We start from the raw sequence: 24,472 nt of genomic DNA, 5'->3' as shown, positions 1-24,472 counted from the left end.
AAAACTGGAGTGGTTAAGGAACACACTCCTTGTCCTGTTAAAGGTATACTGATGCCTTTCTGCCAGCGGGGAATACTCCCCTGATACAGGCGGATGGAGGTCCAGTACAAGTATAATGGACGCAATCCAATCATTAGCATCTGCGTCACCTACGGACAGATCAATGGTACATAAAGTAGCGTCCGAGCCCCTGGTAGAGACATCCTCCTCGTCCAGTGAGTCAGCTCGTAATCAGAGCTGCGGGACGGGGAGGACAGGGGACCCTGCGTCTCCCTGTCAGGAGGACGGGGTCTGAGACCAGAAGGAGAGTCCTCTGTGAGCTTTGCTGAGCGAGCTGTAGCAGAAAACGCCCTGAGAAGGGGGCTGCATGCTCAGCAGATTCCGGGACAGCCGACCCCTGGAAATAGGGGATTCTAGCCAAACCAGGGGTCAGCCACCGAAGCCGGAGCAGCTGGAGGGACCACTAATGAGCCTCCAGGCTGAGGGGCCACTGTGTTTATGAGCTCGGTACAGCCGTACGAGACTACATGCAGTGCATATAAAAAACAGCCTTGCAGCCTCGCTCTGTGAGACATGCTGCAGAGGTGGGGGCTCTGTCCTAGAATGGCCCCCAGCATATATAAACAGATAAAATAAGCAGCTGCACAAACCGGAGGTTGTGGCTGCCAGATCGTTTAAACAGACATGTCTGTGCCCTCCAGACCCTCAGCCCAGGCCCCCACTTGTCACAATGTGGAATCTCTGTGCCCATGCAGGCATAGAGAACGCTGAGAAAATGGCGACCGGAGCGAGGAGAGGGGGCGGGGCCTACTCCGAGAGCGGCAAATGAGGTAGCCAGGGGAGGGAATCCTTCCTCAGTGAGGAGTGTCCCTTCCCTGCGCTGCACAGCCGCTGGGCGGAGCCACACTGTCCCTCTGCCTGACTGACATGCAGAGGCAGTGGAAACCGAAACTAGGCCTCAGGCGAAGCCGGGGCCTAGAGTAAAACATGCGGCCGGCGTGCAGGCACCATCGTCGCGGTTCTCCAGTGAAAACTGGAGAACCGGCCGGAAATGTTAACACAAACATAAAACACACTCCCCCAATAAATAAAAGTATAAAGGACCCCTGGAAAGACCACTTTCTGTGGTAATAACGTCTCATATACTTAGCTTGTGAGACGCAGGTTGCCAGGTCCCTGGGGGGTGATAGCTCCGTCCAGCAGGATCCTGAAAAAGGGCTGCGGATGGAGACCGGTCTCCTGCAAAGCAGTGAGAACCGTGTTGGCTCCCACTTCAAGCCAGAGCCCAAGGGATGGTGAAGGAGCGCGGCATGAGAAGGCTCCAGCCTTGGAAAATCAACCTTAACAGCACCGCCGACACAGTGGGGTGAGAAGGGACATGCCGGGAGTCCAGCTGGACCCGCTTTTCTTCCAAATCTTTGATCCAAAAGGAAAAATCAAAATCAGAGAATGCATGTGTGTGTGACCTCCTGAAACACAAAGCATTGAACTGGCTAGGACTGGCTAGCAGGGGGTGTATATGCTAAGAGGGAGGAGCTACACGTTTTGAGTGTAGTACTTTGTGTGTCCTCCGGAGGCAGTAGCTATACACCCATGGTCTGGGTCTCCCATAGGAACGTTAAAAAAAACTGGATTAAGGCAAGTACTTTTTAAAGTATATCTAAACTTTCAATGAAGTGTGCATAAAATCAATAGTCCAGTGTATGTTCTTTCTGTATGCTTTATGTGTTAGTTTGATTCTCCTCTGAGCTCATGTTTGGAGAAGTTACCTGCTCTGATGGTTTCTATACACTATACAAAGAATATAAAGTGGAAATACTTTTTTCCCCAACTTGAAATACAGCAATAGGATCGATGAGGATAGAGACACAGAGATAGATATACACACACATACAAGGCCACAAAGTGTTGGCACCCTTGAAGCTGATTTGGAAAATGTAGCATTTCTCACAGAAAAAAATATTTTGATAAACATGTTTATTTCCTTTGTGTGTATTAAAAAACAAAAATAAAGTTGAGAAAAAAAAAAAAAAAAAAAAAAAAAAAAAAAAAAAGGTAATCTCATAATCTCACAGAAACACCCCAAAAATGATCAGGACAAAATTGTTGGCACCCCGCAACTTAATATTTGGTTACACACCATTTGGAATAAATGACTACAATAAATCGCTTCATATAGCCATAAACAAGCTTCTTACATCTACCAACTGGAATTTTAGACGACTCTTTTTTTGCAAACTGTTCCAGGCCTCTCATATTTGAAGGGCGGCCTCTCCCAACAGCAATTTAAACATTTCTCCACAAGTGTTTAATGGGATTTAGGTCTGGACTCATTGCTGCCACTTCAGAACTCTCCAGCGCTTTGTTTTCAGGTTTTGGGGCGTCTTAAAGTATAGATTGGGTCATTGTCCTGCTGGAAGAACCATGACCAAGGATGCAAACCCAGCTTTCTGACACTGGATACTACATTGCAACCCAAATTCCTTTGGTAATCTTCAGATTTCATGATGCCGTGCACACAGTCAAGGCAACCAGTACCAGAGGCAGCAAAACTTCTTTGAACGTCCACTATATTTGTCTGTAGGTCTTTTCTTTGTAGGTTCATTTCATTTTTGGTAAACAGTAGAATGATGTGATTTACCAGAAAGCTCTATCATGGTGTCATGTGTCCACAAGACCCTTTCCCAGAAGGATTTGGCTTACTCATGTGCATTTTGGCAAATTGCCATCTAGAATTTTTTACGTCTCTGTGTTAGCAGTGGGGTCCTCCTAGGTCTACTGCCATAGCGTTTCATTTTATTCAAATGTTGACGGAAAGTTCTTGCTGACACTGATAGACCCTGAGCCTGAAGGACAGCTTTAATTTCTTTGAAATTTGATTGGGGCTGCTTATCCACAATCCAGACTATCCGGCGTTGCAACCTTTCATCAATTTTTCTCTGCCGTCCAAGACCAGGGAGATTAGCTACAGTGCCATGGGTTGTAAACTTCTTGATTATGTTGCACACTGTAGTCAAAGGAACAAAGATCTCTGGAGATGGACTTGTAACCTTGAGTGTTGATATTTTTCGACAATTTTAGTTTTCAACTCCTCAAACCATTCTCCTCTCTATTCTTCAACTTAAAGGTGGCTCTACACGCTTTGAGATCGCTAAAGCTAAAGCGATCTCGTTGGGGGTCACGGAATTTGAGACGCACATCCAGCCGCTTTAACGATGTCGTTGCGTGTGACACTTATTAGCGATTTTGAATCTTGGCAAAAACGTTCAAAATCGCTAATCTGTGACATGCCCCCCTCTTCCCAAATATCATTGCTGCTGCAGTAACGATGTTGTTCCTCGTTCCTGCAGCAGCACACAGCACTCCGTGTGACACTGCAGGAACGAGGAACCTTACCTTACCTGCATCCCGCTGGCAATGAGGGAGGAAGAAGGTGGGCGGGATGTTCGGCCCGCTCATCTCCGCCCCTCCGCTTTGATTGGGCTGTTGCTTAGTGACGCTGCTGTGATGCTAAACAAACCGCCCCCATAGAAAGGAGGCGGTTCGCCGGTCTCAGCGACGTCGCAGAGCAGGTATGTGCGTGTGACGCTGCCGTAGCGATAATGTTCGCTACGGCAGCGATCACCACATATCGGCCGGACGATGGGGGCGGGTGCTATCACGCTCGACATCGCTAGCATCGGCTAGCGATATCGCAGCATGTAAAGCGGCCTTTAGTGAGGCGCACACACAATTCAAATATTGAGTCAACTTCTCCCCTTTTTATCTGGTTTCAGATGTGATTTTCATATTGCCCACACCTGTTTCTTGCCACGGGTGAGTTTGAATAAGCATCATATGCTTGAAACAGTTACTTACCCACAATTTTGGAAAGGTGCCAACAATTTTGTCCAGCCCATTTGGGAGTTGTGTGTGAAATGTCCAATTTGCCATATTTCTCGGGTTTTTTTTTTTGTGTTATTCCAGTACACACAAAAAGGAAAAATACTTCACTATCCTGAAAAATTTCAAGAGTGACAACAATTTTGGATGTGTGCGTGTGTACATAGACACACACACAAATTGTACTACATGTATAAAAGATAAGTCTTCATGTTGTCTAGATCTGATATCAGTTTCAGTCTGTAGTACGATTCCCTCCTTCCTCCCCTCTTCATAGACTGAAATGTTATGTGAAACATTAAGTGAGCTGTACCCTGAGAAAAGCCTGAGACTGAAAGTGCAGAGTAAAACAAACCAATAACATCCATTACAAACTTATTTATCATCATCATCTTTTATTACAGTTTTTTTGTGTTCTAAAGTTGTATGCCAATAAATACATATTATGTTCTATCTAAATATCTTGATTATTGTATCATATTGGGGATTAAAAGCCTGATACTATTACAGCAAATTTATCAGGCAAGCATGAGCCATGTATGAAGGAGGTGGAGGTTTGGCTTACCGACTCCACAGCCCTGCCATGTACCGGTAGCCAGTATTTGACAGACAGTCAATGGTTTATTATAATGTCGTTCAATGTGTACAATCCACTGGTCAGGCATTTCATGGTTACACCACCAACTAAATAGCAGCACTTTCCTATACTCAAATGCCCACATTGTATAGGCTACAGAAGAGAAACAAGTGTAAATCACGTATTACAACTCTTCTCTACACTTACATTTTACCACGTGAAGAAAATACTGGACGGCAGCTTGATATAACCGAAGAGCTTCCTCGTAGTTTCCTGCCTTGTCTTCTTGAGAAGCTTTGCTGGCCAGATCAATAGCCTTCTGTTATAAAAAGAAATAATGAAAGAAATGGTGAATATAGAACCTATAGTATATTCTATAGTGGCTCTATAGTTGATTTTTTTTACTCCAGTTAGTGTGTAACTTCTTGTAGAGTTACCTAGCTGGTGTAAGGAGACTTATAGGCCATGCAATGTTCCTCCTGGGAAATTAGGTATTCAAATTAGAGAAAGAAGACTTGTTAAAGGGCTTAAATTGAGTTTTAGGACTTGACTAACTATGCCTTGCTGTGCGTGTCATCACAGGGACTATAGACGTACCCAACAGCACATGGGAACTTTCTACTTCCTAACTTCTGTAGAGTAACTCTTGTATACATGTACTTAAAAGGGAACCTGTCACCAGTTTTTTGCCCTAGAAGCTGCGGCCACCACCACCGGGCTCTTATATACAGCACTCTAACATGCTGTATATAAGAGCCCAGGCCTCTGTGAGAACATAAAAAACACTTTATAATACTCACCTAGAAGGTCGCTCCAGTGAACAACAGTTGGATGGGTGGCACCGTTCTCCGGGGACTGGTGCCTTCCTTTTCGGCCATCTCGGTCTTCCTTATTCTGAAGCCGCGGTGCATGACGCGGCAACGTCATACACATGTCCAGACATTGAGGTCCTGCGCAGGTGCACTTTGATCTACCCTGCTCAGGGCAGATCAAAGTATTGTAGTGTGTCTGCGCAGGACCGGTTTGTAATTTGTATGACGTATACGCCTCATGCACCGCGACTTCAGAATAAGGAAGACCAAGATGGCCGAAAGAGGAGGCGTCGCACCCGGAGAACGGTGCCACCCATCTGACTGTTGTGCACTGGAGCGACCTTCTAGGCGAGTATTATAAAGTGATTTTTAATGTTCTACACAGCGGCCTGGGCTCTTATATACAGCATGTACGAATGCTGTATATAAGAGTCCGGTGGTGGTGGCCGCAGCTTATATACGCCAAAAAAGTGTTGACAGGTTCCCTTTAATATCATGCAAATGTGATCATATGAATGCAAGTCACATGAGACCAGCAACACAGAAAAATGATTGACAGCTTTCAGCAGCAATTCCTGACTTTTATATATAAGGACTGGATTTCTATGTATCAAGCACTTGCTTATTTTTCTTTAATCTTCATTAGTTTTAATTTACAATAGTCTCCTCTGGAAAAAAAACAACATTGTAAGTAGAGGAATTGCTGTATTTAGACATCTACCGCACCAAGTCATAACTCTGTAGGTAAAGTGCTGCATGAACATGTCTGTTTTACAAGTCACTGTTTATGAAACACCTTATGTCACGAGGAAAGCATTAGTAATGAATGAGCTCACAGAAGACACATACCTCAATAACCACAGAAACTTTACTGGAACATCTCCTAATGTATCCAAGTACTGGCAATACCCGGGCATGAACTAGATGCGTTCTGTAGGATTCTTCCCAAATACCCAACTCTGGCCACCCAGCTGCTCGCCGCCCACAGTCCGGTCCTCTTCTTCCCACCATGACATGCTGCATCTCGACCTGTTCAGTATACGCTAGGACTTCCGGTTGCATTCAGGCCTTGGTGGTTCTAGCCCTCCATGAGGTTGCGGCATAAAGGTTGCGACCTTATGTGCAGTTACCTCAGAAGCCTGGATTGAATATGGCCGAAGGTATTGGAAATCTGCTATTGCATGGCAAAGAGAAGAGAACTGGATGGCGAGCAGTGGAGGCCCCAGATTGGTCATGCTGATGTCAACATTGTGATTCAAGCGGCCCATGCGGACGTTGGGGTTATAATATAGGCAGCCGTATGTTATGGACAACGAACACAGTTGCATTTTATGGATGCCACTATTAATGCACAGAGATACCATGTTGAGATCCTGAGGCCCATTGTTGTGCCATTCATCCATGACCATCACCTCATGTTGCTACATAATGCATGGCTTCTTGTTACAAGGATCTGTACACAATTCCTAGAAGCTGAATACATCCCAGTTCCGGCATGGCCAGCATGCTCACTGGACATGTCACCCAGTCATCATATTTGGGATGCTTTGGATGTGTGTGTACAGGACATCATGCTCAAGTGCCTGCCAATACCCAGCAACTTCACACAGCCATCGAAGAGGAGAGGACCAATATTACACAGGCCACAATCAACAACCTGATCAACTGTAAATGAAGGAGATGTGGTGCACTAGGCAAATGCTGGTCACACCAGATACTGACTGGTTTTCTGATTTTCTGACCCCACAACTAAGAAACTGCACATTTTATTGTGGCCAGCCTAAAGGTCCAGTCACACTAAGCAACTTACCAGCGATCCCAACAACGATAGGGATCGCTGGTAAGTTGCTAGGAGGTTGCTGGTGAGATGTCACACTGCGACGCTCCAGCGATACCACCAGCAACCTGACCTGGCAGGGATCGCTAGAGCGTCGCTACACAAGTTGCTGGTGAGCTCACCAGCAACCAGTGACCAGCCCCCAGCACCGCGTGGAAGATGCTGCGCTTGGTAACTAAGGTAAATATCGGGTAACCAACCCGATATTTACCTTGGTTACCACCGCACTGAGCTACACGTGCAGAGAGCAGGGAGCAGCGCACACTGAGCGCTGGCTCCTTGCTCTCCTAGTTACAGCACACATCGGGTTAATTACCCGATGTGTGCTGCAGCTAAATGTGCAGAGCAGGGAGCAGCGCACAATGCTTAGCGCTGGCTCCTTGCTCTCCTAGTTACAGCACACATCGGGTTAATTAACCCGATGTGTGCTGCAGCTAAATGTGCACAGAGCAGGGAGCAGCGCACAATGCTTAGCGCTGGCTCCTTGCTCTCCTAGTTACAGCACACATCGGGTTAATTAACCCGATGTGTCCTGCAGCTACATGTGCACAGAGCAGGAGCCGGCACTGACAGTGAGAGCGGAGGAGGCTGGTAACAAAGGTAAATATCGGGTAACCAAGGACAGGGCTTCTTGGTTACCCGATGTTTACATTGGTTACCAGCCTCCGCAGAAGCCGGCTCCTGCTGCCTGCACATTTAGTTGTTGCTGTCTCGCTGTCACACACAGCGATGTGTGCTTCACAGCAGGACAGCAACAACTAAAAAATGGCCCAGGACATTCAGCAACAACCAACGACCTCACAGCAGGGGTCAGGTTGTTGCTGGATGTCACACACAGCAACATCGCTAGCAACGTCACAAAAGTTGTTCGTTAGCAGCGATGTTGCTAGCGATGTTGCTTAGTGTGATGGGGCCTTAAGGCACACCTGTGCAGTTATCATGCTGTCTAATCAGCATCTTGATATGCCACAACTGTGAGGTGGATGGATCATCTCCGCAAAAGAGAAGTGCTCACGAACTCAGATTTAGGTCTCTTTCACATGTCTGAACAACCACACGTTTCGCACGGACATGTAAAAGGTGCGTATGGCCCTCCGTATGTCGTAATTTTGGCACATAAGTGTTCTGTGTGGTATCCGTGATAATACACGAAGAACAGGAACTTTATGCTCCCTGTCCCTGGTGCTGATGTCTTCTGCTCTGCGATCTCCGGCCCTGCTGACTCTCCGCTGCTGCCTCTTCCGCTCCTCAGTGCAGTGAATATGCGATCAGCATAATGAGCGGGGGTCGGAATAAAGTGACAGCAGTGGCAGAAAAAGCAGTGCTGGAGAAGGGGAGTATAGAAATTATTTTATTTCACAGAAACGTGGTTTTCTCTGGTACATGTCGTCACAGTGATGTCACACGGATCACATGTGTGCGGTCCGTGCGACACCCATGCTGCCGGAGAAAAACGGATACACGTATGCTCCACACGGACACTTGGTCCATGTGAAAACACACGTGTGCGCAGACCCATTGATTTTAATGGGTCTGTGTGTGTCAGTGTCACACACACGGATGTGTGAAGGAGGCCTTGACAAATTTGTGAACAAAATTTGAGAAAAAAAAAGCCTTTCGTGAACATAGAAGAAGTTTTAGATCTTTGTGTTCAGTTCATGAAAAATGGGAGCAAAAACAAAAGTGTTGTGTTTATATTTTTGTTCAGTGTAAATACACATCATTCCCTGACTTTGCAGGCAGGCACCCCCAGTCACACGCTGACATCAGCTGCTGGCTAATGCAAAATTAACAGTTACTGCTCCCCACAGCCATACCCGTGCTTGCCCCTCAGCATGCTAAGGGGGCCGACTAGCCAAGGGAAATAACGTCCTTGCGACTAGTCCCTGGTCTCATTAGCATATCATATAGGATCTTTGGAAATACTTTTTCTAAAGATCTTTATGTATGCTAGTGTATACAGGGTTAGGCATGGAATAGCAATATACACCAAGAACTACTCGTGGTTCTGGGTGCATATTGCACCTGACAGGTTCACTTTAATCGGATTTCGCTGCTTAATGAACAATGAATCAGGCGCGTCTGATATCCAGTGTGTGCTGTCGCCACAAATGTATGCTGGCTGGAGGTTGGCATACATGTACATTTCTGTAGTAAGTTACACCACTTTAGTAACATAACTTATGATGAATTTGAAGGGTGGGGTGACCATGTCCCATCCATGCTATTATTATTATCATCAGCACCATCATTTATTTTTAGAGCATCTTTGCCTTCCAAAAGCTCAGGTCACCAATAGTGATTAAAAAAAAAGAAAAAAAAAAAGTCTGGATAATACATATATGAAAAAAAGAAAAAAAAAAATCACTTTGAAAATATTAAACATTAACCATATTTAGCAGTCGCAAGTATGTATCACAATAAGTGACATAATTCTTTCCCATGTACTGGACGTCCGCTGCCTCCTCAGAGTAGCCCTTGACTTTGCACTGTGCTTCGGCCCACACATCCAAGCTCTTACCACCTCCTGCGGCCCCCCAACTCAAAAATATTTCCAGAATACAGCCGTTCATCAACCCTTAAGGGTGCTTTACACGATGCGACATCGCTAACGATATATCGTCAGGGTCACGTCGTTAGTGACGCACATACAGCGTCGTTAGCGACATCGCAGCGTGTGACACCAAATAAGCGACAATCAACAGCGCAAAAACGTGAAAAATCGTTGCTCGTTGACACGTCACTCATTTCCTTAATATCGTTGCTACTGCAGGTACGATGTTGTTCGTCGTTCCTGCGGCAGCACATATCTCTAGGTGTGACACCGCAGGAACGACGAACATCTCCTTACCTGTGTCCACCGGCAATGAGGAAGGAAGGCGGTGGGCTGGATGTTCCGGCCGCTCATCTCCGCCCTTCCTCTGCTATTGGACGGCTGCCGTGTGACGTCGCACGAACCGCCCCCTTAGATGGGAGGCGGATCGTCGGCCAGAGTGACGCCCCAGGGAAGGTAAGTCCGTGTGACAGGCGTTAGCGATGTTGTGCGCCACGGGCAGCGATTTGCCCGTGACACACAACCGACGGGGGCGGGTACGCTCGCTAGCGATATTGGTACCGATATCGCAGCGTGTAAAGTACCCTTTATTCTACTGAAATACTGGTACATGTCCCCATCATCTCCTGCCTCAACTATTGCAACATCATCCTCTGTGGCCTCCATGCCAACACTCTTGCACTTTTAAAGTCCATCGTTAACTCTGCTGCCCGACTTATCCACCTCTCCCTCACTACTCCTCCACTTCTCCCCTCTGCAAATCCCTTCATTGGCATCCAATTCCCTAGCCTATCAAATTCAAAATACTAACACTAACCTACAAAGTTGTCCATAACCTGTCTCCTCCTTATATGTCCGAACAAATCTCCCATCACTTAACTCCGATCCTCCCAAGACCTCCTCTTCTCTACATGCCTACATTCCTCACCAGATTGCATCCAAGACTTCTCTCTGACTGTCATATTGAGATCCTTCAGACAGAACTTGAACACGCATCTGTTCAAGAAAGCCTACAGCCTACAATGACCTCAGTGCTGCCTCCCCCACCAGCCTTGTTTCCCTATATTATACATACACACACCAAAAAGCATTTAAATCAGCATGACGTCGGCTGTCCCGCCCCATCTACAGAGCAGAGCCTCCGCTCTATTGATGGAGTCACTGTATCACTGGCTGGAGAGGTCTGAGACTGCTCGGTGCTGGTAAAGAATGGCGATGGGCACAACAGGTATGTAGCAGCTACTTGCCAGTTAGTGCTTAGGCACATTTGTTTGTTTTTTATGCAAAGTCTCAGATCCACCCTGCAACTATGTTGTGAAAATATAAAAATTCAGAAATAAATATTAAAACATTTTTTTGTTTGTGCCGCCATTTTCCAAGATTCATAACTTCTTTTTCTACTGATTGGCGTTGCAAATCTATTGTTGTATATACTAAAAATCACATCTAGTTTTCAACATGACAATATCATGGCTAATTTTTCAACTAGCTAACACGGTACCAAAACCTTTTCACTTGTAACTAATATGGCAGGCATTGGGGTCTTCAGGAGACCACTGTCTGCCAGAGCAAGCCATTGACACCCCACAATCACATTACAAAGAGGCCAATTGAAGCGTGACAGCGCCTCTGAGCCATGACCTATAAATGCCGCTCAGAGAGATTGACAGTGGTATTTAGGAAGGGTAATAATAGCAGCAGGCGGACCTGGGCCACACAGCTGCTGATAGAGGCAAATGATGGCTGAATAGCCCAGTTATCAGCTGCTAGGAATTGGGCAGGCTCAGCCCATGAGCCTGATCCATACACCTTCTCGCATCTTCCGTATGTACAGCACTAATGGTCAGTGGGTTAAGAAGGAGGACATTGACATGTCATTTTTAACCATGGTTCTGAATCTAGCAGCATTGTTTTCTTTTTCTGAGATATGGAGCCTTTTTACCTAAATATAAAGGCCCGATGATTCAGTTTGTCAGAATTCTAATGTAGAGCTGTTAGAATAGTCACTAAATTTTATCATGACTCATAGTTGTGCAAATATATTGCAGCCATTGGTCTTTTCACACCTCTGCAGCTTTTTAAAAAATCTGTATATATGTTGGAGGGGGACGAGCGTTCACGTGTACAGCCAACAAAGTCATCATCATCCTAATTTATACCATAAAAATGGCGGAAATTGCAACAGAACTGACTGGATATATTTTTCGCAGTGGCACTCTAACGGAAAGATGCACCAAATTCATTAAGAGGCAAAAGAGTACAAATTAATATGGTGCATTTTACTCCAGCGCAACGTTCATCAACACTGTAATGCAAAACGCCAGTTTTCATGAATCTGGTCCAGACGACCAGAGAGACGACCAAAGAGACGACCAAAGAGACGACCAGAGAGACGACCAGAGAGACGACCAGAGAGACGACCAGAGAGACGACCAGAGAGACGACCAGAGAGACGACCAGAGAGACGACCAGAGAGACGACCAGAGAGACGACCAGAGAGACGACCAGAGAGACGACCAGAGAGACGACCAGAGAGACGACCAGAGAGACGACCAGAGAGACGACCAGAGAGACGACCAGAGAGACGACCAGAGAGACGACCAGAGAGACGACCAGAGAGACGACCAGAGAGACGACCAGAGAGACGACCAGAGAGACGACCAGAGAGACGACCAGAGAGACGACCAGAGAGACGACCAGAGAGACGACCAGAGAGACGACCAGAGAGACGACCAAAGAGACGACCAAAGAGACGACCAAAGAGACGACCAAAGAGACGACCAAAGAGACGACCAAAGAGACGACCAAAGAGACGACCAAAGAGACGACCAAAGAGACGACCAAAGAGACGACCAAAGAGACGACCAAAGAGACGACCAAAGAGACGACCAAAGAGACGACCAAAGAGACGACCAAAGAGACGACCAAAGAGACGACCAAAGAGACGACCAAAGAGACGACCAAAGAGACGACCAAAGAGACGACCAAAGAGACGACCAAAGAGACGACCAAAGAGACGACCAAAGAGACGACCAAAGAGACGACCAAAGAGACGACCAAAGAGACGACCAAAGAGACGACCAAAGAGACGACCAAAGAGACGACCAAAGAGACGACCAAAGAGACGACCAAAGAGACGACCAAAGAGACGACCAAAGAGACGACCAAAGAGACGACCAAAGAGACGACCAAAGAGACGACCAAAGAGACGACCAAAGAGACGACCAAAGAGACGACCAAAGAGACGACCAAAGAGACGACCAAAGAGACGACCAAAGAGACGACCAAAGAGACGACCAAAGAGACGACCAAAGAGACGACCAAAGAGACGACCAAAGAGACGACCAAAGAGACGACCAAAGAGACGACCAAAGAGACGACCAAAGAGACGACCAAAGAGACGACCAAAGAGACGACCAAAGAGACGACCAAAGAGACGACCAAAGAGACGACCAAAGAGACGACCAAAGAGACGACCAAAGAGACGATGTAGGGACCGTTCAAACTTGGCTAATAACATTACATACAGGGAAGAAGGTGCCATACCTGAGCAATGGAGAGGTACAGAAGAAAACAAACAAAACGTCAGGTTAAGGAGAATACCAGCATTAACACCAGGTAAGAAAAAAAAACAAAACAAAAAAACAAAAACAAAACTTATTTACAGCAGCTTGTATTTAAAGGATTATCTTAACTGATGAACCCTATAAGTATGACTTCGCTCATTGAGCAATGCAGTTTTTATTTTTCATTCCATCTCACTTGCGGACACAAGGAGCCCCTGACTGACCCAAATCACTTATCTGTAATTCTTGGGTTCCAGTCACAGGGTTTGTCATTTTACCAGAAAAAAAAAAGGATCCACCGTGCGCCGAGTGTCCAACACACACGTGAACACGGCATCATCCCGGTGGAATGGCTGGAGAAAGACTCGGCTCTTCTTGCCACGAGAACACACAATGTACATTGCAGTGGAACGTGTCTACACCATAAAAACGTGAGATAAATAAAAGTCAGCCATTGTTTCCTGGACACTATTTTGGCTGATAGAGCCCCATGAGGATGTCACACAATACTTTATTATTGATAACAAACAGTGATGAGCAGTCCGGATCTCTTTGGAGATCTTGGGCACTTGGCTCCGCTCATTAAAAATGCCAGCTCGTTTGGATCTCTACTCCGATATGTGATCACAAGTCAGTGAGCACAATATTTACCGTAAAAATCACACCCCTCCCGATGTGTTGGTCACAGCCATGTCATCTGCAACCACCAATAACTTTGCATTTTCAGGGTTTTCATTGAATTGCAGGCTGGGCACATGAGGTTAGTGGCATTGGCTGCCATATTGTCATTTTACCCCCAGTTAGTCATTTATAAATAACAAGTGGGGCCAGACCCCATTACCATAAGGGCTCATTCAGATGACCGTTCAGTCTGTCCTGTTCTTTTGCGGACCTACTGACAGGACCATCTTTTCAATGTCTTTTGTGTAGGATTGGATGGCACATGGTAGCACTTCCGTGTGCCATCAGTTCCTACAAAAAAACCCCATCAGATACCGTATGTCCGTTCCGTTGTTATGGAACACGTTCTATTTTGTTCCGCAATTGCGGACCGTGACTCAATACAAGTCAATGGTTCGCAAAACCCCCGGAAGCCGCACGGAAGCACTTCTGTGTGACATCCGTCGGGTGCCCGTGCAGTCTGTGTCCCGCTCCCTGCCATCCCCGTAGCTGCTCGCACTGCAGTGTGTCAGCATCTCCCGCATAACAGTGTCAGGAGCTGCGGGATCACAAGCGCCAACATCAGGAGGTTAGCAAAGTTCATTACCTGCGGTGCTGAAGTCCTGCACTCCTGATGTCAGCGCTCGTCACTGACTTCCATGCCTGCCGCATTCTCACATCAAGTCTCGCCAGCGGCACAAGACTGTGACTAGCGGTGATGTCACAGGCCCCTCGCGATACTTCATTTGTGAATGTGGCGGACAATGGAAGTCAGTGCTGAGCGCTGACATCAGGAGTGCAGTGCCATTCATCACCGCAGATAATGTACCTAGCTAATCTCATGAAGTCAGGGCTCGTCATCCCCTGCAGTCACCTGGGCTGACCTATTGATGTTAGCTAAGGTTAGTTCTGTTCCCCATAGACCTCAAATGGGGACCAGCATCTGGCCATATACCCTGGACTGTACGTAACTCATTTTGGTTTTTTTGTGGTCCGCAAAAAAACAGAAGTCACACGGAACAGGACGGATGCCGTTGTCACACGGATGCATCTGAGGAAAAACAGGACCGATTTTTGAGGCCCGCAAAAACGGAACGATCGTGTGAATGTAGCCTAAGGTTTAATTCCGATGATCAGCGTTTGTTGACTTTTCGACGCTGCAGAATTTCTGCATCCATTGCGTTTGTGTGCGTTCTTGACGCTGCGCTTGTTTGTCTCCATTTGGTGCGTCATCCTATAAAACCCCTTTATGACCTAGGATGTACCTATATAAAAGTATAGCTATACTTCTTTACCATATAGTGCACATGGTAAATAAAAACAAAAACTAATCATGTAATTGCACTTTTTTTTTGCATTTCCACTGCACTTTGAATTCTTTTTCTGTTTTCCAGTACAATATGTGGTAGAATGAATGGTTTCATTCCAAAACTGCAACTCATCCCGCAGAAAAACAAGTACTCATATGGCAATATTGACAGAAAAATAAAAAAAAATAAAAAAAAGCTATGGCTTTTGAAAGAAGGAGGAAAAAATGAAAAATGGAAACTCGACGGGGGTTGAATGGGGTTAAATAAAGCTGCTTTGTATTTGATACTTCTTGGTATTGACATTCTTAGGTGTAGATTACATGCGTTTTTGAGGTGTCAATCCCCATCCACTTTGCTGGAGCTGTAAAACACTGCTTTTGATAAAGCGTAAAAACGTGATAAAAACTCATGGTGGGCATGTACCCTAAGGAGCCAGATCTCTGTGCCAGATCGTCATGGATGACCCATCAGAGGGGTACTAGACTCAGGCCATAAACGTGAACAGCACCCTGTCACAGAGGACCCATCAGGGAACCTGTCAGATCCAATATGCACCCAAACCACGAGCAGTTCTGGGTGCATATTGCTAACCCCTGCCCAACTGTTCCTGTATCTAGTAGAATAGATAAAGGGATCTTTAGAAAAAGTATTTCTAACGATCTTTTATCATATCCTAATGAGCACGGGGACTAGTCGCAAAGGCGTTGCCTCCCTGGCTAGTCAGCCCCATTAGTATGTTAGTACGCCCATGTGGTTGGTCATGCTAACATGCTAAGGAATGCGCAGCGTCAGAGGATGCTCTCACTCACCTCTCCACTGCAATCGCCGCCTGATGCTGGATTTCCCAGAGGTTCGGTCATGCGCACTACTTCAGTTTGAAGCCAGGACGCATACACCCGACTTCATAGCGCGCATGACCAAACCTCCGGGGTCATGTGCACTGAGCCGAAATCCAGCGTTGGGCGGCGGAGAGGTGAGTGAGATCATCCTGTGACGCTGCGCATTCATTAGCATGTTAGCACAAACACAGGGCTGTACTAACATGCTAATGGGGCCAACTGGCAAGGGAAGTAACTGCCTTGGGACTTGCCCCCACGCTCATTAGCATATGGTAAAAGATCTTTAGAAATCCTTTTTCTAAAGATCTCTTTATCTATGCTAGTGTATACAGGGACGGTTAGGCAGGGATTAGCAATATGGACCCAGAACTGCTCGTGGTTCTGGGTGTATATTGGACCTGACAGGTTCCCTTTAAAAGTGAACAGTGCCCTGTCATGGATGACCCATCAGAGGGGTAATAGACTCAGGCCATAAATGTGAATAGTTCCTGATCACGGATGACCCATGAGAAGGATACTAGACTCAGCCATAATGTGAATAGTGCCTGATCACAGATGACCCATCAGAGGGGTAATAGACTCAGCCATAATGTGAATAGTGCCTGATCACAGATGACCCATCAGAGGGGTAATAGACTCAGCCATAATGTGAATAGTGCCTGATCACAGATGACCCATCAGAGGGGTAATAGACTCAGCCATAATGTGAATAGTGCCTGATCACAGATGACCCATCAGAGGGGTAATAGACTCAGCCATAATGTGAATAGTGCCTGATCACAGATGACCCATCAGAGGGGTAATAGACTCAGCCATAATGTGAATAGTGCCTGATCACAGATGACCCATCAGAGGGGTACTAGATTGAGCCATAATTGTGAACAGTGCCCTGTCACGTCTCCCCCCCTCGCCCATTACAGCCCACCATTCACATCAGCCAGCACCTGCCCATTACCTGCCCAGGTGTCCAGCCCTCCAGGACCAGCACGGCCGGGCACCCTATGTACATGTGAGGGCTGCACCTCCCACACTGGGGTGATTACCTGTAAAGTCCCGTTGGCCGCCATGTCCACTCAGCCCGTCGCCGGGTGGCCCGCAGGTGTCCGTGTACTATGACAACTTGGGCTCAAACGCACCCACTTAGCACAGGAGCAGGGACTCACTTCCGGGTGTATAAAAACACCCTCGGGTTTTTTTGCGACTTCCGTGTGGAGCGAGATGCATCTGAATACGTCACTGCTGAATCAGCCAATCACCTGACTCAGGGAGTTCCAGCACATGACACGATGACGACACCAATGAGGTCAGGAAGCCGCACCCGCGGAGAGGAACGCCTCTCAGAGTTCGGGCGATAAGTTGATCAAAAGCGCATGCGCATTGCTTCGATTTTCCGCGCATGACTTGCTTGTTGTTTTATTTCCGGCATGGTGGGAAGCACGTGATCACTGTCATGTGAGGTGACGAGTGCAGTTAGAGGACTGTACAGTAATGTGAGCCACGTGACACGGTACTGTCCTACATGACAGCCGCTCCCTGGCCCAGGTAGTCAATAGTGGCACCCACTCACATAGCATGTGCTGCTTAGCCCAGGGTCCTATACCCATGACAGTGCCCCTTACTGAGGCTAATGTACTCCACTTAGTGGCAGAATCTACCAGGAGAGTGGTAATGATATCACTGAAGTAGTGCACTGGTCTACTGCCATTATTACAGGCAAATGCCAAGGTGGTCAGTGCATGCACGGGTGAGCGGGTGTGGGGTTACATGATATCTGCATCCAATAGATGGAAATCTGATAATACCACATCTATGACTCAGACCCTTATACATTCATTTCCCCTATCAAAAGTACAGAGTACAAAGAGCACAACAGCTTTCAGCTCCAGCTATGGATAGGTCCACCAGGGTCTTCTCCGTTATCTTGATTGTATCAAGACATCCGTCAGGTTGCTGGTCTTCCTCTTCACCTAATGCCGACGTCACATGGTACGATATATCGGGCGATATGTCGTCGGGGTCACGTCGTTAGTGACGCACATCCGGCATCGTTAGACATATCGTAGCGTGTGACACCTCCGAACGACTGTGAACGAGCAAAAATACCTTATCGTTGCTCGTTGACACGTCGTTCATTTTCAAAAAGTCGGTCCTCCTGTGCTCGGGTTGTTCATCGTTCCCGAGGTAGCACACATCACTCTGTGTGACACCTCGGGAACGACGAACACAGCTTACCTGCTACCACCGACAAAGTGGAAGGAAGGAGGTGGGCGGGATGTTACGTCCCACTCATCTCCGCCCCTCCACTTCTATTGGTCGGCCGCTGTGTGACGTCGCTGTGACGCCGAACGTCCCTCCCACTTCAGGAAGAGGATGTTCGCCGCCCACAGCAACGTCGTCCGGCAGGTAAGTGCGTGTGACGGGGGGTTAACGACTTTGTGCGCCACGGGCAACTAATTGCCCGTGACGCACAAACGATGAGGGCGGGTACGATCGCTCGTGTAATCGCACGATAGATCGTACCGTGTGACGCCGGCATTATTCCTTCTATTCTTCCAACCATGATGTCCTTTCTCCTGTCGTTGCTCTCTTTGTATGATGTGTCCAAGTCATAGTTTACTGATCCTTGCTTGGAGTGACATGTCTTGCTTGATTTGTTGGTTTGTTTGTTCTTCTTGCCATCCATGGTATTGATAACATCCTTCTGCAGAATCACATTTTGAAGGCGTTGATTCTTCTTCTGTCTTGTTTTTTTATCATCCAGATTTTGCATCCATATGGGACTACACAGGATACCAACCATCCGGATAATTAAAAAATAAAGGAAAAAGAAATAAAATAGGAATAAAGCAGACATGTTATACTTACCGAGTCTCCCGCACATTGGTAACACTACTTCCAGGGCTGCTCATTACCCTCATGCATATTCACTGCTTCCTCTGCCCACTGGCAGTCCTGGCATCTGTGATTGGTTGCAGTCAAACCATGCCCCCACCCTGTGTGATTGCATGTCTGGCTTGGAATCACAGATGCTGTCTGCATATCTAGGTTGTAAAAATAAATAAAAAAATTGGCGTACGGTCCCCCCATATTATGGAACCCAGCACAGATAGAGCATACGGCTACAGGCTGCAGCCCTCAGACGTATACCCATTTTGGGTGTGTATCAAAAAAAGAGGGACCCCATGCAGCTTTTTTTAATTATTTAAATAAGTAATTTTAAAAAACAACACGTGGTCTCCCCAATTTTGATAGCAGCCATGAAAAAGCTTGACTGCTGAGGGCTGGTATTCTCAGGTTGAGAAGGCCCATGGTTATTGGGACCCCACAGCCTAAAAATAGCAAAACAAAAAGCCAGCTCATCGGTGGGTGTATAAAGGGATACGGTGCACAGCTACCAGGTGAACAGCAAGGATATAAGGCTAAACATTTTTGTGTCATGATTAAGAGCACATCATTGCTTGAAACGCGCTGATGGTAATTTTTATCTGTTTTTGTGTGTAATAATTGATACCCCAATGTAGTTTGTTTTTAAATGGTTCAATTAAAATTGTTTCTTTTTAATTCACTACAGTTGCTGGATTAATTGCCTTATATCCTTCCTAAAATTAGAAGCCCAAAATTGTAATTTCCATTAGATGTGGCAATTCGGGGACTTTACCTTCCTCGTCCCGATTGCCCTGGTACAGTGGCAATCGGGGTAATATCAGGGATTAATAACAGCTCACAGCTGCCATTAAGTCCTAGATGGTAATGGGAGGCGTCTATGAGACACTCCCCTATTACTAAACTATAAGTGAAAAGATGATGTTGGTCCATCGTATTTGAAGAAGACCTTGACATCTAAAGGGTTATGGGTTGTACACGATGTATCCGCATGTGGCTGATGAGGCCTATCCGGGCACTAAATGTTCTGTCACATGTTGGGCAGCCATATGTGGGCACCATGGTCGCAGCATTTTCAGCCCGGGCTTTGTGGCGTGCTCACTTTTCTTCTGCTCTGAATGCTCTTCTGGCCTCATTTGTCTGGAAGCCTTGGTGGATCAGCATGCGACATGTTGGTCCATCTCGTGCCAGTGTTTCCGAGGAGGTTGTGTCGATATCGAGGGACTTTAGACAACTCACCATGAAGGAGCTGTTTAGGGATGCGATGGTCTGGCATCCTAGCAACATGGCCTGGCCAGTGTGTCTGGGCTGTCGTCAGCAAGGTGGGAATTGAAGGCAGGGGTGCTCTGGAGAGGACTTCAGTGTCAGGCACCTTATCCTGCCACTGGATCCTGAGAATTCTATGGAGGCAGGTCATGTGGAAGTGGTTCAATTGCCAAGCATGTCTCCTGTATACAGTCCAAGTCTCACTGGCATACATCAGGCTACTTAGCACTATTGCTTGATAGACTTTGAGCTTTGTAGCAAGGCTTATTCCATGACGGTTCCACACGTCGATCATTAGTATGCCAAATGCAAAGGTTGTCTTGACGATTTTGCAGTTGACCTCGATGTCAATTGTCAATGCACGGGAGAGGGTGCTGCCAAGATATATAAATCTGTCCACTGCTTGTAGCTTTTGTCTTTACTGTGATGATGGGCTCTTTATATTTAGCTTTTGGAGCTGGCTGATACATCACTTCGGTCTTCATTATGATCTCTGATCTCTGAAGTGTAAAGAAATAAACACACACACGAAAAATATTTTATGTGAAATAAAATACAAAAAACCCCAACCTCTTTCACCCCTTTATTAACCCCAAACACCCGATTCCTACGTAATCCACAAGAGGTCCCACGACGATTCCAGCTCTGCTACATACATACTGAAGTACCAGTGCGCTGGCACAGAACATGTTCACACGTTTTGGGCTGACTGAGCCGCAGTGATGAATGGTGACGTCATTCAGGTTATCTGGTCATAGCTGAAGGTTCCCACGGTACCCCACCTGTGCTGGGTATCATAATATGGGGAGGGGGACCATAAGCCAATTTTTTTCTTTATTTTTACGCTGTAGATACGCAGACAGTGTGTGTGACTCCAAGCAGTCAGACACGCTGTCACACCGGGTGTGGATGCAGTCTGACTACAACCAATCAGAGATGCCAGGACTGCCAATTGGCGGGGGAAGCATTGCATATGTATGAGGGTAATAAGCGGCCCCGGAAGTATTGTTACAGTCACATGAAAGACCCGGTAAGTATATCATGCCTGCACTAATCCGCTTGGACCTTTCTACCTTTCTTGGACCATTATAAAGAGCATTATTCCAGTCCCCATAGACTTATATGGGGATTGGTGTTCCGCCAGATATCCCGAATTAATTCTGGGCCCGAACTGGGTTTTTTTTTTTTTTTAAATCCAGTTTGACCTGCCGATTTCAGATATTTGCGGGTTTGCCGATCAGCAGACTGGACCTCTAGTGCCACCTATTGTAAATAGCAATCCTAAAGGTCAATTTCGACTCTTTAACGAGCGTTGTCATATAACTTAGCACATAAAAGGCAAACCAAAATCTCACTTTGAAGACACTGTGTTTCAGGGTATTTCTCCTCGTTAGTTTGGCTTATACATCCTAAGTCATATGACAAGGCTCGTGACAGGGTCGATATTGACTTTTACAATTCCTACTTCCAATAGGTGGTACTAGAGTTCATGTCTTCTTCCTCTCTGAAGAGGCAATTTGCATATTAAATTTCCCAGAGGAGCATGCAAGGCATTTAATGGTATGTGTGCACACTGCGTTTTTGGTTTGACAACAAAACTGCACCCTCTGGCTGAGTTTGTCAATTGTAAACACTGCGTTTGACAATAAAAACGCATCCATTTTGCTGTGTTTTTGACACGTTTTTGTTAATGCATTTTTTAAAGGAGAAAAAAAAATATGATAGGACTAGGATAATTGTTAGATAGCTAGAATAGATGGATAGATAGAAAAATAGAAAGAATAGATAGAACATATAGAATAGATAATAAGAAAGAACATATAGAATAGATAGAAAGAAATAACAGAGTAGCCCAATAGAGGGACAGCTTGCTTGGCCAGCTGTTTTTTTTTATTTTTTAAGGTAAAATAATGACGTGGGGTGCCCCCTGTTTTTCATATCCAGCACAGGAACAGCAGCAGCTGTGGGTTGCAACCCTCAGCTGTCTGCTTTACCTTGGCTGGTTATGAAAAATAGAGGGGATACCACACTTTTTTTTAATTATTTGATTTATTATTTATTTTTATTTTTTTTAAATGATGTGGGGTCCCCCCATTTTTCTAAACCAGCCAAGGTACAGCAGACAACTGGGGGCTGATATTATTAGGGTGGGAACTGGCCATCATTATTTCGCGTTTTCTAGCCTAACAATAGATGCAACATTTCTGGCGCTGAATCCAGCTCTTCCTGTTGCCCTGGTGCAGTGGCAATCGGGGTAATAAGGAGTTAATGGCAGCCCACAGATGCCACTAAGTCCTAGATTAGTGATAGCAGTCGTCTATGAGTAAACCACAAAAGCAGAAAAAGTGGCTCCACTCCAAGGTCCATAAAAAGGATTTATTGGTACGAAAAAGTGTGCATAAAAAAGGCAGTGGCAGAGCTGGATGCGAGCTCCCCCAGAACTACGACCGTTTTGCACTAACCATGCGCTTCCACGGGTCCCAATACACAGTCATCTATGAGACCCCGCCTCCATCACTAATCTGTAAGTGAAAGTAAATAAACAGAAATCCCTCAAAAATCCTTTTTTTGGAACAAAAAAAATACAAAAAACACCCTCTTTCACCACTTTATTAACCCCCAAACACTCCTGCAGGTCTGAAGTAACCCACACAAGGTCCATCCCACGGGGATTCAGCCTTCAGCTCTGCTACATCCCTGTCCTGTCACAGCGAGCAACATAGAGCATGACTGTTCGCTATGAGTGCAGACAGAGCCGCGCGATCAGAATGAACTCGGGTGAACCCCTGATGTCACAGCTGTACACTCCACAGTACAGCGTGTGCCGCGGCAGTAACGTCACGGGTTCAACACTGTGAAATACAGGCCACGACTGACGTGAGCCACGCGATCAGCGGTGATGTCACTCAGGTGAGTCCCCCACCTACAACTCACTTCACTCGCGGTCTGATTTGCGGTCACAGGTAGAAGTCTCTAGCTGTGACCGCAAATCACCTGAGTGACGTCACCGCTGATCACGCGGCTCACTTCAGTCACTCGGATGATTTCCTGTCACGGGTGGAGGACTCCAGATGTGGCCGTGGCTAACTTGACTGATGTCACCGCTGACCGCGCAGCTCACTTCAGTTGTTGCATAGAGCTCCCAGTGGGCAGTCTTGTTCTGTGGCGCTCGCTGTGAGCGTCAAGTGTAGCAGTGCTGGAAGCGTCATGGGACCTCGTGTGGATTACGTCGGACCTGCAGGGCTGTTATTGTGGTTAATAAAGTGGTAAAAGAGGATGCTTTTTTGTCTTTTACTTCAAATAAACGATTTTAGGGTTGTTTGTGTTTATTTACTTTCACTTACAGATTAATGATGGAGGGTGTCTCATAGACGCCTGCCATCAATAATCTAGGACTTGGTGGCAGATATGGGCTGTTATTAACTTCTTATTAACCCGATTGCCATCGCACCAGGGCAATCCGGAAGAGCTGCGTAAAGAGCTGGGACTGTCACATCTAATGGATGCGGTAATTCCAGGCGGCTATTGGTTGATATTTTTAGGCTGGAGAGAGCCTAATAACCATAGGCTTCCCTAGTATGAGAACACCAGCCCCCAGCTGTGGGGTTTTATCTTCGCTGGGTATCAAAACTGGAGAAACAACATGCAGTTTTTTTAAATTTAATTATTACTTATTTTACTGCACGATATAGACCCGCACAATGGCGTTTGTGATTAGTTGCAGTCAGACAGTTGTCACTCAGTGTGGGGGTGCGTCTGACTGCAACCAAATGCAGACACCGGTGCTCAGGAGAAGCCTAATGAGCAGCCCCGGAAGAAGAATGATAGGCAGTGGGAGCAGCGTGACAGCCGCGCCATGATCTGTGAGTATGAAGCGCTTGGAGAGAGAGAGACTTAAGGCCGCTTTACACGCAGCGAAATCGCTAAAGCGATGCCGTTGGGGGTCATGGAATTCGTTAATCGATGACACGCTGTCCATTTCCCAAATATCGTTGCTGTTGCAGGACGCAGGTTGTTCGTCGTTCCTGCGGCAGCACACATCGCTATGTGTGACACCGCAGGAACAACCTCATACCTGCGGCCGGCCGCAATGAGGAAGAAAGGAGGTGGGTGTGATGTTTGTCCCGCTCATCTCCGCCCCTCTGCTTCGATTGGGTGGCCGCTTAGTGACGTCGCTGTGACGCCGAACGAACCGCCCCCTTAGAAAGGAGGCGGTTTGCTGGTCACAGCGACGTCGCTGGGCAGGTAAGTAGTGTGACGGGTCTGAGCGATTTTGTGCGCCACGT

General features: G+C 46.6%; 1 protein-coding gene across 1 annotated transcript in view; it reads right to left on the bottom strand.

Annotated features, from left to right (window-relative positions):
- Window positions 1-17,293, bottom strand: part of VPS4B (vacuolar protein sorting 4 homolog B) — a 64,193-nt gene extending 46,900 nt beyond the window's left edge. Inside the window, exons 1-2 of the mRNA XM_075314828.1 lie at window positions 17,081-17,293; window positions 4,667-4,778 (exon numbers count right to left, since the gene is read on the bottom strand). Of these exons, the coding sequence (XP_075170943.1) occupies window positions 4,667-4,778; window positions 17,081-17,104 (136 nt within the window). The 5' untranslated portion in view covers window positions 17,105-17,293. The remainder of the gene's footprint in view (window positions 1-4,666; window positions 4,779-17,080) is intronic.
- Window positions 17,294-24,472: the final 7,179 nt, after the last annotated feature.

The sequence above is a fragment of the Anomaloglossus baeobatrachus genome, chromosome 6 (assembly GCF_048569485.1).
Source record: "Anomaloglossus baeobatrachus isolate aAnoBae1 chromosome 6, aAnoBae1.hap1, whole genome shotgun sequence".
NCBI lineage: Eukaryota > Metazoa > Chordata > Amphibia > Anura > Aromobatidae > Anomaloglossus > Anomaloglossus baeobatrachus.
This window is presented reverse-complemented; position numbering and strand designations above follow the sequence as displayed.